Source organism: Notolepis coatsorum (assembly GCF_963971535.1).
Source record: "Notolepis coatsorum genome assembly, chromosome: 12".
Lineage (NCBI taxonomy): Eukaryota > Metazoa > Chordata > Actinopteri > Aulopiformes > Paralepididae > Notolepis > Notolepis coatsorum.
The window spans coordinates 38081867-38094470 of NC_140176.1; the positions used below are offsets into that span (position 1 = coordinate 38081867).

The 12604-nt window shown below is 46.0% G+C and overlaps 1 protein-coding gene across 1 annotated transcript in view; it reads left to right on the forward strand.

The window, feature by feature from the left end:
• Positions 1 to 12604, forward strand: part of armc3 (armadillo repeat containing 3) — a gene marked incomplete at both ends in the record, with an annotated part of 51894 nt that overhangs the window by 20781 nt on the left and 18509 nt on the right. The window contains one exon of the mRNA XM_084325807.1: positions 6862 to 7030. Within this exon, the coding sequence (XP_084181933.1) occupies positions 6862 to 7030 (169 nt within the window). The remainder of the gene's footprint in view (positions 1 to 6861; positions 7031 to 12604) is intronic.

Below are 12604 nucleotides of genomic sequence, written 5' to 3' on the forward strand. Positions count from 1 at the left end.
CACTACCTCTTGTACTTTAACTTCTGGCCATCCAGTACATGATATAAGTATGATGAACACTTTCCCACCTGATGAAACGAATCCACACAAATGTACCAAATCGAAGGTTTAATATAGCAAAAGGTATATACAACGTTCACTTAATTACATTTATGATTTGAAATATGAAATATGCACTTTTATGGCAAATGAGTATTCGTAGGTAAATCAACATTGAATGTCCAATCTCTGGTTACGCAGGGAGTAAGTATACAACCTGGAATATTTAGGAAACGATAGCGATGGTTGAAACGGAGGGCTAGGGCCTCCACGGGATGCGTTTAATAGAGCTGGCGGACACTATGGCGTTTTAACTCCTATTAGAGAGTCACAGAGGCGTGCTGCAGGTATTGTCTTTTATTGGGAACAGAAAGGTGTGTGTGGTTGGGATATTTCCATGTGTGTGGTTGTCTACAGAAGAATACAATACAGTATACATTAATAACACAGTAGTGATACAATACAGTATACATTAGTAGACACAGTAGTGGTGTACATAAACATAATGTCCATTAGTAGTATATTGCAACTAGTAACTAGGCCACTAGGGCATTCACTTAACCAGAGTTAATATATATAACCTACATAACCTATGCAGGGAATTACTCCTTCAGTGCATGTAAACGGTATAGGTAGGTGGACTGTAAACCAGGTGTAAAGATACGTTCTATTCACTAGAAGTAGTGAGTGAGTTATATAGCCTAAGCTAGCTCACGTGCGGCTAAGCTAACCACGCAGCATCACTTGCAGGCAACGTAGGTTGGCTAACGTGTAGCTAAGCTAACGGCGCGGTGTTTCAATAACAGAGGGAAGGACGTCGACAGGAATAGAACAGTGGAGACACACTATAAAGGTAGAGTAAGCTGCTGAAGGGTGAATTAGGCAGGATTAAACATAGGTACCGTACTCACGTTGGTCATTTACGCACACGTTCCTCAAAGGGACGGGCATTACTGCTACAGCAGCCGCACCATCAGGCAGCAACACAGAGAATAGCTTGTGCACGTTAAAGGGGAGGGACTCTTAAAGGGCAGGTACAGAACGAAGTAGTCGTCAGGCAGTAACACGGAGACCGGCTTGCTCACTTAAAGGGAGAGAACTCTTAATGGTCAGTAACGTTATCAGAAGACTAGAGTGCAACACTTGATCGGGGCACATGGTACTGAACGATTACACAGGCATAAATCAATTACCCTTTCCTGTCAACAACAACATATGAAAGGGCTATTACAACAAAATAGTCTTATTAGCAGGCTTTCCTACACAGCCGCACCCAAAAGTCTACTTAGACCTTTTGAACTAAACAGGAAAGTCTCAGTGGTCCTCTGTATCCGGGAGACTCGGGAGCTGCACCGGCCGGAACACAGGGCGCAGGTATATTCTGTCCTTCACCTGGACAGCTGCGGTGCGAGTGCGCCCGTCAGTTCCAGGGTAAGTCTGAGTGACCTTCCCTGGCTGCCAGAGTGCCCGAGGAAGCCGCGGGTCAACGATGAGGGCCACCTGGCCGAGCGACTTTCTTGCCGTCCTTCCTCCACTTCTGCCTCTCCGGAGCCCTATCTTGGTGTGAAATGGCCCAAAACAGTCTACTCTGGTGGAATAGAATGGGGGCTTGTAGAGACGCGGGCGACAGGGCGGAAGGGTGGCCATTTTAGGCATGTCAGGCTTTGCTCGCCTGGCGTGACATTCTCGGCAGGTGTGCTGATGCTTGCGGATTGCTCCTCTTCCACGTAGGACCCAGAGTCGGGATCGGAGATTGATGAATACCCTCTCAGGCCCGGGGTGGAGAAGAGTTTGATCATAATCTTGGATGATCAGCTTTGTCAGGGGGTGATGTGGATCCAAGACGATTGGGTGAATGTCATCCATCTCCAAGTTCTCGGCCCTGTGCGGCCTACCGCCTACTCTGGGGAGACAGGTAGCCTTGTCGTACTCTGGAGATAGAGTGGCGAAACGACTGTCTGGGGGAAGAGGTCGGTCAGACTTGAGGGCCTTGATCTCCTCTGGGAATGAGTCCAGCTGGGTTTGTTTAAGGAGGACCTTCTCAGCGTTGAGGAAGTCGGCCGCTTCATAAGGCTGATCAGTGGTCTGGGCATCAGCCGCACCGTGAAGGGACCTGACTGTTGCTTGGACGAGATCTTTCCGTGAAGAGAGGTCTTCAACGGCAGGGAGCGGAGGACTGGGAGAGTTCCTAGGTTGAGTTAGTCGAGTACTGGGTTGAGTACTAGGCTGGGTGCTAGGTTGAGTACTAGGCTGGGTACTAGGTTGAGTACTAGGTTGAGTACTAGGCTGGGTGCTAGGTTGAGTACTAGGCTGAGTACTAGGTTGAGTACTAGGTTGAGTACTAGGTTGAGTACTAGGCTGAGTACTAGGTTGAGTACTAGGTTGAGTACTAGGCTGGGTGCTAGGTTGAGTACTAGGCTGAGTACTAGGTTGAGTACTAGGTTGGGTACTGAGTTGAGTACTAGGTTGGGTACTGAGTTGAGTACTAGGTTGGGTACTGAGTTCAGTACTGAGTTGAGTACTAGGTTGGGTACTGAGTTCAGTACTAGGTTGGGTACTGAGTTGAGTACTAGGCTGAGTACTAGGTTGAGTACTAGGCTGGGTGCTAGGTTGAGTACTGGGCTGAGTACTAGGTTGAGTACTGAGTTGAGTACTAGGTTGGGTACTGAGTTGAGTACTAGGTTGGGTACTGAGTTGAGTACTAGGTTGGGTACTGAGTTGAGTACTAGGTTGGGTACTGAGTTGAGTACTAGGTTGGGTACTGAGTTGAGTACTAGGTTGGGTACTGAGTTGAGTACTAGGTTGGGTACTGAGTTGAGTACTAGCTTGGGTACTGAGCTGGGTGCTAGGCTGAGTACTAGGTTGAGTACTAGGCTGGGTGCTAGGTTGAGTACTAGGCTGAGTACTAGGTTGAGTACTAGGTTGGGTACTGAGTTGAGTACTAGGTTGAGTACTGGGCTGAGTACTAGGTTGAGTACTGAGTTGAGTACTAGGTTGGGTACTGAGTTGAGTACTAGGTTGGGTACTGAGTTGAGTACTAGGTTGGGTACTGAGTTGAGTACTAGGTTGGGTACTGAGTTGAGTACTAGGTTGGGTACTGAGTTGAGTACTAGGGATGGTCGCACCATAGGTAGGACTCTTGGTACTGTGAGTAGCTACAGGGGGCCCTGTGTGATATTGTAGGTTGCTCAATTGAACCAGGCATGTTGGGAGCTGGGTTGGCGACACAGGGGGAGCAGCAGGGCGAGGCGTCGCCTGTGCTGGATGGTGTATCACTGGAGTGATGGCGGCTGGGATAGCCGGCAGGGGATGCATGTACTGTGGTACGGTAGGAAGGGCTAGAGGCACAGGTGCCACTATGTGGTGCTGTTGTCCAGGTGGTGGATAGGTCGGCTCAGATGCTGCTGCACGTACAAGAGCCCTCATCTTTGACTCTTGAAGTGAGGTGACCAGTTTGGCTACTTGAAGTTCCTTCTCCTTCTTCATAAGCCGCCTCTGCCTGTCCAGGCGTTTAACCCTAGCCTCCCGTGCCTCTTGTGCTTCCTGCTCTAGGCGTTCCCGTGCATCTTGTGCTTCCTGCTCTATGCGTTGTAAACGTTTACACTCCAGGTTGGCGTCGTAGTCTTCTTGTACCTGGCGCTGTAGCTCAAGCTCCAGGGAGTGGATGTACTCCTGGAGGATAGCTTCCTGGGCTGGTGAGAGAGCTGACCTTATGGTGGGTCTAGGAATTGACAGACGTGAGGACCTACTACCTTCATACGGGGCCCTTGTGGTACTCGCCGGGTATGAACGATGGGAGCCGACATCTGACCTTATGGTGGGTCTAGGAATTGACTGATCTGAGTACTGACTGATCCGAGTACTGACTGATCCGAGTACTGACTGATCCGAGTACTGGCTGATCCGAGTACTGACTGATCCGAGTACTGACTGATCCGAGTACTGACTGATCCGAGTACTGGCTGATCCGAGTACTGACTGATCCGAGTACTGACTGATCCGAGTACTGACTGATCCGAGTACTGAGTTCAGGTTCATGATCCACTTCGAGGTCACGTAGGTGGCTTGGTAGGTGGCGCTCTCTCTGCGGGTGAGCGGTGGTCTCTGTGGTGTCCTGGTCTGCCATAGCGTCTTGGAGGAGCTCTATCCGGCTTCGAAGGACCATGAAACGGAGGGCTAGGGCCTCCACGGGATGCGTTTAATAGAGCTGGCGGACACTATGGCGTTTTAACTCCTATTAGAGAGTCACAGAGGCGTGCTGCAGGTATTGTCTTTTATTGGGAACAGAAAGGTGTGTGTGGTTGGGATATTTCCATGTGTGTGGTTGTCTACAGAAGAATACAATACAGTATACATTAATAACACAGTAGTGATACAATACAGTATACATTAGTAGACACAGTAGTGGTGTACATAAACATAATGTCCATTAGTAGTATATTGCAACTAGTAACTAGGCCACTAGGGCATTCACTTAACCAGAGTTAATATATATAACCTACATAACCTATGCAGGGAATTACTCCTTCAGTGCATGTAAACGGTATAGGTAGGTGGACTGTAAACCAGGTGTAAAGATACGTTCTATTCACTAGAAGTAGTGAGTGAGTTATATAGCCTAAGCTAGCTCACGTGCGGCTAAGCTAACCACGCAGCATCACTTGCAGGCAACGTAGGTTGGCTAACGTGTAGCTAAGCTAACGGCGCGGTGTTTCAATAACAGAGGGAAGGACGTCGACAGGAATAGAACAGTGGAGACACACTATAAAGGTAGAGTAAGCTGCTGAAGGGTGAATTAGGCAGGATTAAACATAGGTACCGTACTCACGTTGGTCATTTACGCACACGTTCCTCAAAGGGATGGGCATTACTGCTACAGCAGCCGCACCATCAGGCAGCAACACAGAGAATAGCTTGTGCACGTTAAAGGGGAGGGACTCTTAAAGGGCAGGTACAGAACGAAGTAGTCGTCAGGCAGTAACACGGAGACCGGCTTGCTCACTTAAAGGGAGAGAACTCTTAATGGTCAGTAACGTTATTGGAAGACTAGAGTGCAACACTTGATCGGGGCACATGGTACTGAACGATTACACAGGCATAAATCAATTACCCTTTCCTGTCAACAACAACATATGAAAGGGCTATTACAACAAAATAGTCTTATTAGCAGGCTTTCCTACAATGGTACTTAAATGATTATAGCTGGATACACTAAGGGGGGGGGGGGGGTCCCGCTGGTTGTAAGACAGTAGGAGGGGGGGGGTTAGAGAAGCCGCTGGCGGTATCCCATCTGGCCGACGGTGTCTTGGGAGAATTCAAAGTCTTGAACACGGTGCCCACAGAACCTCGGTCCGCAGACGAATACAGCTGGACCCTCTGTGGACGGTAGCTGCCGGTCCACAACGGAGAGACGTGAGGCGACCTCACTGGTGTAGAGCGCCGTCTCACCTGGAGTCCTCTCCGGGGGGTAGTTCCAACACTCCGCAGTGTTGGCCTTTATCCATGGAATAATCAAAGCACCCAAAGCATAATCCAAGCCGTGGAAGGCTCGCCGTCGTCCGGGTAGAGTAATCCAATATACAGGTCCAGTCGCTCTTGGCCCGGAGCTCCTCGGATGCAAGCACCACTAGGGGTCTGCTCAGCGTCCAGATAACGTCAGGAACGATGGGGGTACTGATAACTTTAGAACTCTAACCGAACGATGCACCATACATAAATAGACTATTATTAGCTTAATAGAATACGTCCAACTCGACGGTATAGTGCCAAACTATGACTATTCAACTATTAATCTACACGATATCTCAATGCCTATTCTGGGGCCAAGTAGGCCTTACTACACCACACGTGCGTCGTGGGGAGGCTTTGCGTCTGTCACTCTGTTGGATGGTAAAGAACTGGACTAAAAGAAAGTTCTACTTTACTTGCGCCATATATATATGCGCTATGAACAAATAGTACCATTCGTATTTCGCCCGACATATTCCTGCGCGGAACCGGGGCTTGCCACGACATGTTAGGCGGCACGATTGAACTTGGACCTAGGGGTATGGCAACCTGGCGCCAGGTTCTCGTCCAATGGTAGAATGAAACTATTATGGGCTGTTTAGTAGACTAAAGGGATATTCAATGCATATTGTACAAGGAATGTACAGGGGATATCAAACGATATACAAATACAATTAAATATATATATATAAATAAATATATATATTCGGTTTAATCTGATCCTTCACAACACTGTTGTTACTTGTCTCACCACTAAGCATCAATATATATAGGGGTATCTGTATGATAAGGGTAGAGCCAGAGCCAGTAGATGGCAGTAAAGGATAGTGTTTTGTCTGTATCTATCTATCTATCTATCTATCTATCTATCTATCTATCTATCTATCTATCTATCTATCTATCTATCTATCTATCTATCTATCTATCTATCTATCTATCTATCTATCTATCTATCTATCTATCTATCTATCTATCTATCTATCTATCTATCTATCTATCTATCTATCTATCTATCTATCTATCTATCTATCTATCTATCTATCTATCTATCTATCTCACTGTGTGTGTGTGCATGTGTGTGTTTATCTGTGTCTCACTGTCTGTGTGTGCGTTTATCTGTGTCTCACTGTGTGTGTGTGCATGTGTGTGTTTATCTGTCTGTCTCACTGTGTGTGTGTGCATGTGTGTGTTTATCTGTCTGTCTCACTGTGTGTGTGCATGTGTGTGTTTATCTGTCTGTCTCACTGTGTGTGTGTCTGTGTGTGTTTATCTGTCTGTCTCACTGTGTGTGTGTCTGTGTGTCTGTGTTTCCAGATGTCTGGATGAGCTGCAGAAGATGAATCAGTCATTGAATATGAGTAACAGGTTCAGTCAGCTGGCTCTGCTCCGGCTGCTGGACTCCAACCTGCCACTCAAATACAGCCTCAGCGGGAGACTGAGCAGCACAAACATCACCTCAGATGGCTTCTATGATGTCGGACAGGTAGGGGGCACGCATGTGTGTGTGTATGTGTTGTGGAGGGGGTTGTGTGTGTTCATACTATGTCTGTCCCCTGTTACTAATCCAATAATCCGTCGATTTGTTCAATTAGTCGCTTTTTATGCTTTCTTCTATACTGAATGAGTTACATATATCCTGAAATATTATTAGAACATATCTGGTTTTAAAATGAAATGAAATTGTACATTTTGATTTAAAGAGGTCTTTCTGCATGACTTTCTGTCTTTCTGCTCTAGGCTTTTGAAAATGTAGGGGAGACCTTGCTTGTCATGGAGCAGCCGACATACGAGAGAACGCCTGCCTTTTTCTTTCTCTCATTTGACAAACGACTTTAAAAATATGATTACTGATATTTCCGTGGGTCCAAACAAAGAGACAGGGCAGTCCTACGGATAGTTTTGACAGCAGTCCTAGGGTAGTTTTTAGAGCAGTCCTACAGGTAGTTTTGACAGCAGTCCTACAGGTCGTTTTGACAGCAGTCCTACAGGTAGTTTTGACAGCAGTCCTACAGGTAGTTTTGACAGCAGTCCTACAGGTAGTTTTGACAGCAGTCCTACAGGTAGTTTTGACAGCGGTCCGGGTAGTTTTGACAGCAGTCCTACAGGTTGTTTTGACAGCAGTCCTACAGGTTGTTTTGACAGCAGTCCTACAGGTAGTTTTGACAGCAGTCCTACAGGTAGTTTTGACAGCGGTCCGGGTAGTTTTGACAGCAGTCCTACAGGTTGTTTTGACAGCAGTCATACAGGTAGTTTTGACAGCAGTCATTCATACAGGTAGTTTTGACAGCAGTCCTACAGGTAGTTTTGACAGCAGTCCTACAGGTAGTTTTGACAGCAGTCCTACAGGTGAACAGATGGTGAACCTAGGCTGAGCATACGGCATCAATGGAGCTTATAACATGTCCCCCCCCCCCCCCCCCCCCCCCCCAAATAATAATAGTATTATCTATGTAATAAGAATATTTGTGTCCATCTCATTATCTATTAATTCATTAATATTTTGATTCGTTCCTCAACCGTGTGGTTAGGGTTTGGATGAGAAAAGTGTGTCTCTGTAGTCTTGAGGTAAAGGCAGACTCTGCATAAGAACCAATCTAACAGGGGGCATAGGCGCACAGCAGGGGGCCATAGATTCCCATTCATAAAATATAGGCTTCAGAAAACTAATTTCCAAACCAACACACAAATCTCAAAACATGAGTGCACATAAGACAGTCTCTCTCTCTCTCTCTCTCTCTCTCTCTCTCTCTCTCTCTCTCTCTCTCTCTCTCTCTCTCTCTCTCGCTCTCTCTCTCCTCTCTCTCTTTCTCTCTCTCTCACTCTCTCTCTCTCTCTCTTTCTCTTTTCTCTCTCTCTCTCTCTCTCTCTCTCTCTCTCTCTCTCTCTCTCTCTCTCTCTCTCTCTCTCTCTCTCTCTCTCACAAACACGCACGTGCACGCATCGGCGAAACCACACACTGAGTAGCCTACTGTGCACCGTGCACGTCAGAGAAAACCACAAGTGACAAGCCTACGAATATTTAAGTACTGTAGGTACAGTACAACTATCACCATTGTCATCAATAAATATGTGATCACAGTCAATGCAGCCAGGTTTCCAATAGTGCCTACCCAAACATGCACGCCCCGATCTCAAAACGAAACGTGCGCACACACAAGGTATCTCTCTCTCTCTCTCACACACACAAGGTATCTCTCTCTCTCACACACACAAGGTATCTCTCTCTCTCTCTCTCTCTCTCTCTCTCTCACACACTACACAGTACGCACGTTGCGAGAACTCAAACTCTGACGCCTGATGATAAGTCATGTGTTTAATTTACATAAGCCAGCCTTTGCTCTTTTAACAATATGCAAAATATGCTGTACTCATACTGAAGTTATTCTTGGTATATACTGTGTATAGGTCTGATCATTTGCAGTTTCGCCTAATTTGTTAATGTGTGTAGTGTTTGGGATTCCACGTGACGTACGTGATGCTGTGTGTGTTTGTGAGAGAGAGAGAGACCTTGTGTGTGTGAGAGAGAGATACCTTGTGTGTGAGAGAGAGAGATACCTTGTGTGAGAGAGAGATACCTTGTGTGAGAGAGAGAGATACCTTGTGTGAGAGAGAGAGAGAGATACCTTGTGTGTGAGAGAGAGAGAGATACCTTGTGTGAGAGAGAGAGAGATACCTTGTGTGTGAGAGAGAGAGTGATACCTTGTGTGAGAGAGAGATACCTTGTGTGTGAGAGAGAGAGATACCTTGTGTGTGAGAGAGATACCTTGTGTGTGAGAGAGAGATAACTTGTGTGAGAGAGATACCTTGTGTGAGAGAGAGAGAGATACCTTGTGTGCGAGAGAGAGATACCTTGTGTGAGAGAGAGATACCTTGTGTGCGAGAGAGAGATACCTTGTGTGTGAGAGAGATACCTTGTGTGAGAGAGAGAGAGATGCCTTGTGTGAGAGAGAGAGAGAGAGAGAGAGAGATAGAGAGAGAGAGAGAGAGAGATACCTTGTGTGTGAGAGAGAGAGACACCTTGTGTGTGAGAGAGAGATACCTTGTGTGTGAGAAAGAGAGATACCTTGTGTGTGAGAGAGAGATACCTTGTGTGAGAGAGAGAGATACCTTGTGTGTGTGAGAGAGAGAGATACCTTGTGTGTGAGAGAGAGAGATACCTTGTGTGAGAGAGAGAGATAACTTGTGTGTGAGAGAGAGAGAGATATACCTTGTGTGTGAGAGAGAGAGAGATACCTTGTGAGAGAGATACCTTGTGTGTGAGAGAGAGAGAGACCTTGTGTGTGAGAGAGAGATACCTTGTGTGTGTGTGAGAGAGAGATACATTGTGTGTGTGTGAGAGAGAGAGATACCTTGTGTGTGAGAGAGAGAGATACCTTGTGTGTGTGTGAGAGAGAGATACCTTGTGTGTGAGAGAGAGATACCTTGTGTGTGTGTGTGAGAGAGAGATACCTTGTGTGTGAGAGAGAGATACCTTGTGTGTGAGAGATACCTTGTGTGTGAGAGAGAGAGATACCTTGTGTGTGTTTGTGTGAGAGAGAGAGCTACCTTGTGTGTGAGAGAGAGATACCTTGTGTGAGAGAGAGAGATACCTTGTGTGTGTGAGAGAGAGATACCTTGTGTGTGTGAGAGAGAGAGATACCTTGTGTGTATGTGTGTGTGAGAGTCAGAGTTTGAGTTCTCGCAACGTGCGTACTGCGTAGTGTGTGTGAGAGAGAGAGAGAGAGAGAGAGAGAGAGATCTTTTAACAATATGCAAAATATGCTGTACTCATACTGAAGTTATTCTTGGTATATACTGTGTATAGGTCTGATAATTTGCAGTTTCGCCTAATTTGTTAATGTGTGTAGTGTTTGGGATTCCACGTGACGTACGTGATGCTGTGTGTGTTTGTGAGAGAGAGAGAGACCTTGTGTGTGTGAGAGAGAGATACCTTGTGTGTGAGAGAGAGAGATACCTTGTGTGAGAGAGAGATACCTTGTGTGAGAGAGAGAGAGAGAGAGAGATACCTTGTGTGAGAGAGAGAGATACCTTGTGTGAGAGAGAGAGAGAGATACCTTGTGTGTGAGAGAGAGAGAGATACCTTGTGTGAGAGAGAGAGAGATACCTTGTGTGTGAGAGAGAGAGTGATACCTTGTGTGAGAGAGAGAGAGAGAGAGAGATACCTTGTGTGAGAGAGAGAGATACCTTGTGTGAGAGAGAGAGAGAGAGATACCTTGTGTGTGAGAGAGAGAGTGATACCTTGTGTGAGAGAGAGATACCTTGTGTGTGAGAGAGAGAGATACCTTGTGTGTGAGAGAGAGATACCTTGTGTGTGAGAGAGAGATAACTTGTGTGAGAGAGATACCTTGTGTGAGAGAGAGAGATACCTTGTGTGCGAGAGAGAGATACCTTGTGTGAGAGAGAGATACCTTGTGTGCGAGAGAGAGATACCTTGTGTGTGAGAGAGATACCTTGTGTGAGAGAGAGATGCCTTGTGTGAGAGAGAGAGAGAGAGAGAGAGAGAGAGAGAGAGAGAGAGAGAGAGAGAGAGAGAGAGATACCTTGTGTGTGAGAGAGAGAGACACCTTGTGTGTGAGAGAGAGATACCTTGTGTGTGAGAAAGAGAGATACCTTGTGTGTGAGAGAGAGATACCTTGTGTGAGAGAGAGAGAGATACCTTGTGTGTGTGAGAGAGAGAGATACCTTGTGTGTGAGAGAGAGAGATACCTTGTGTGAGAGAGAGAGAGATAACTTGTGTGTGAGAGAGAGAGAGAGATATACCTTGTGTGTGAGAGAGAGAGAGATACCTTGTGAGAGAGATACCTTGTGTGTGAGAGAGAGAGAGAGACCTTGTGTGTGAGAGAGAGATACCTTGTGTGTGTGTGAGAGAGAGAGATACATTGTGTGTGTGTGAGAGAGAGAGATACCTTGTGTGTGAGAGAGAGAGAGATACCTTGTGTGTGTGTGAGAGAGAGATACCTTGTGTGTGAGAGAGAGATACCTTGTGTGTGTGTGTGTGTGTGAGAGAGAGATACCTTGTGTGTGAGAGAGAGATACCTTGTGTGTGAGAGAGAGATACCTTGTGTGTGAGAGAGAGATACCTTGTGTGTGTTTGTGTGAGAGAGAGAGCTACCTTGTGTGTGAGAGAGAGAGATACCTTGTGTGAGAGAGAGAGATACCTTGTGTGTGTGAGAGAGAGATACCTTGTGTGTGTGAGAGAGAGAGATACCTTGTGTGTATGTGTGTGTGAGAGTCAGAGTTTGAGTTCTCGCAACGTGCGTACTGCGTAGTGTGTGTGAGAGAGAGAGAGAGAGAGAGAAAAGCCTATTTGAGCACACCTGAAGACTGGGCAGTTGTTGATATGCAAAGACAGCTGTGGTACTTAGCGCCGGGTGCTCACCTGGCTACTTGACTTTGCATGACAATCAGAGATGGCCAAGCAGCCGTTTTCCGTGTGGTCCTATCACATCGCGTCACCGTTTATTATCGTGCAGGGGACACTAACAACAAGAACAATGTGGAACCGCGGAACCGGGTAGTATAGCAGCAGCACTCGCTCAGAGTCAGACTCTACAGTCAGCGTATGAGCATTTAAAAGAGTTTTAGTTAAAGTCAGTAAATGTTTTGCACTTTTAATATTGAACTTTGAGGTACAACCTTAGTTTCATACCTCAGCCTGGTTCCTACATCGTGTTGTGTTAGTACAGAGTTATGTCGGCACATGTTTATATGTTATATGTTTGCACAATGAATACTTTCACTTTTGGTACTTTAAGTATATTTAGATTATTATACTTAATAAAGACCATTCAAGCAGCACGTTTTTCCTCATGTTTTTGAAAATATACTGTAGAGATGAAAGCTGCAGCTGCTACTAGTGTGGACTGAATGGGCGGCAGCAAAGCGTTATGGAAATGCCAGTATTCTGATTGCTGTCTGTGGTTCTATATGGGTTGTGGCAATACATTTGACAAATAATAGCTTGCAGCAACGTATTGAAAAAAGAACTATAAACTATAAATTAGTTCATTTTTGAAACCATGAACTTTAGTTCAAAATTTTGAATTATGAACTATGA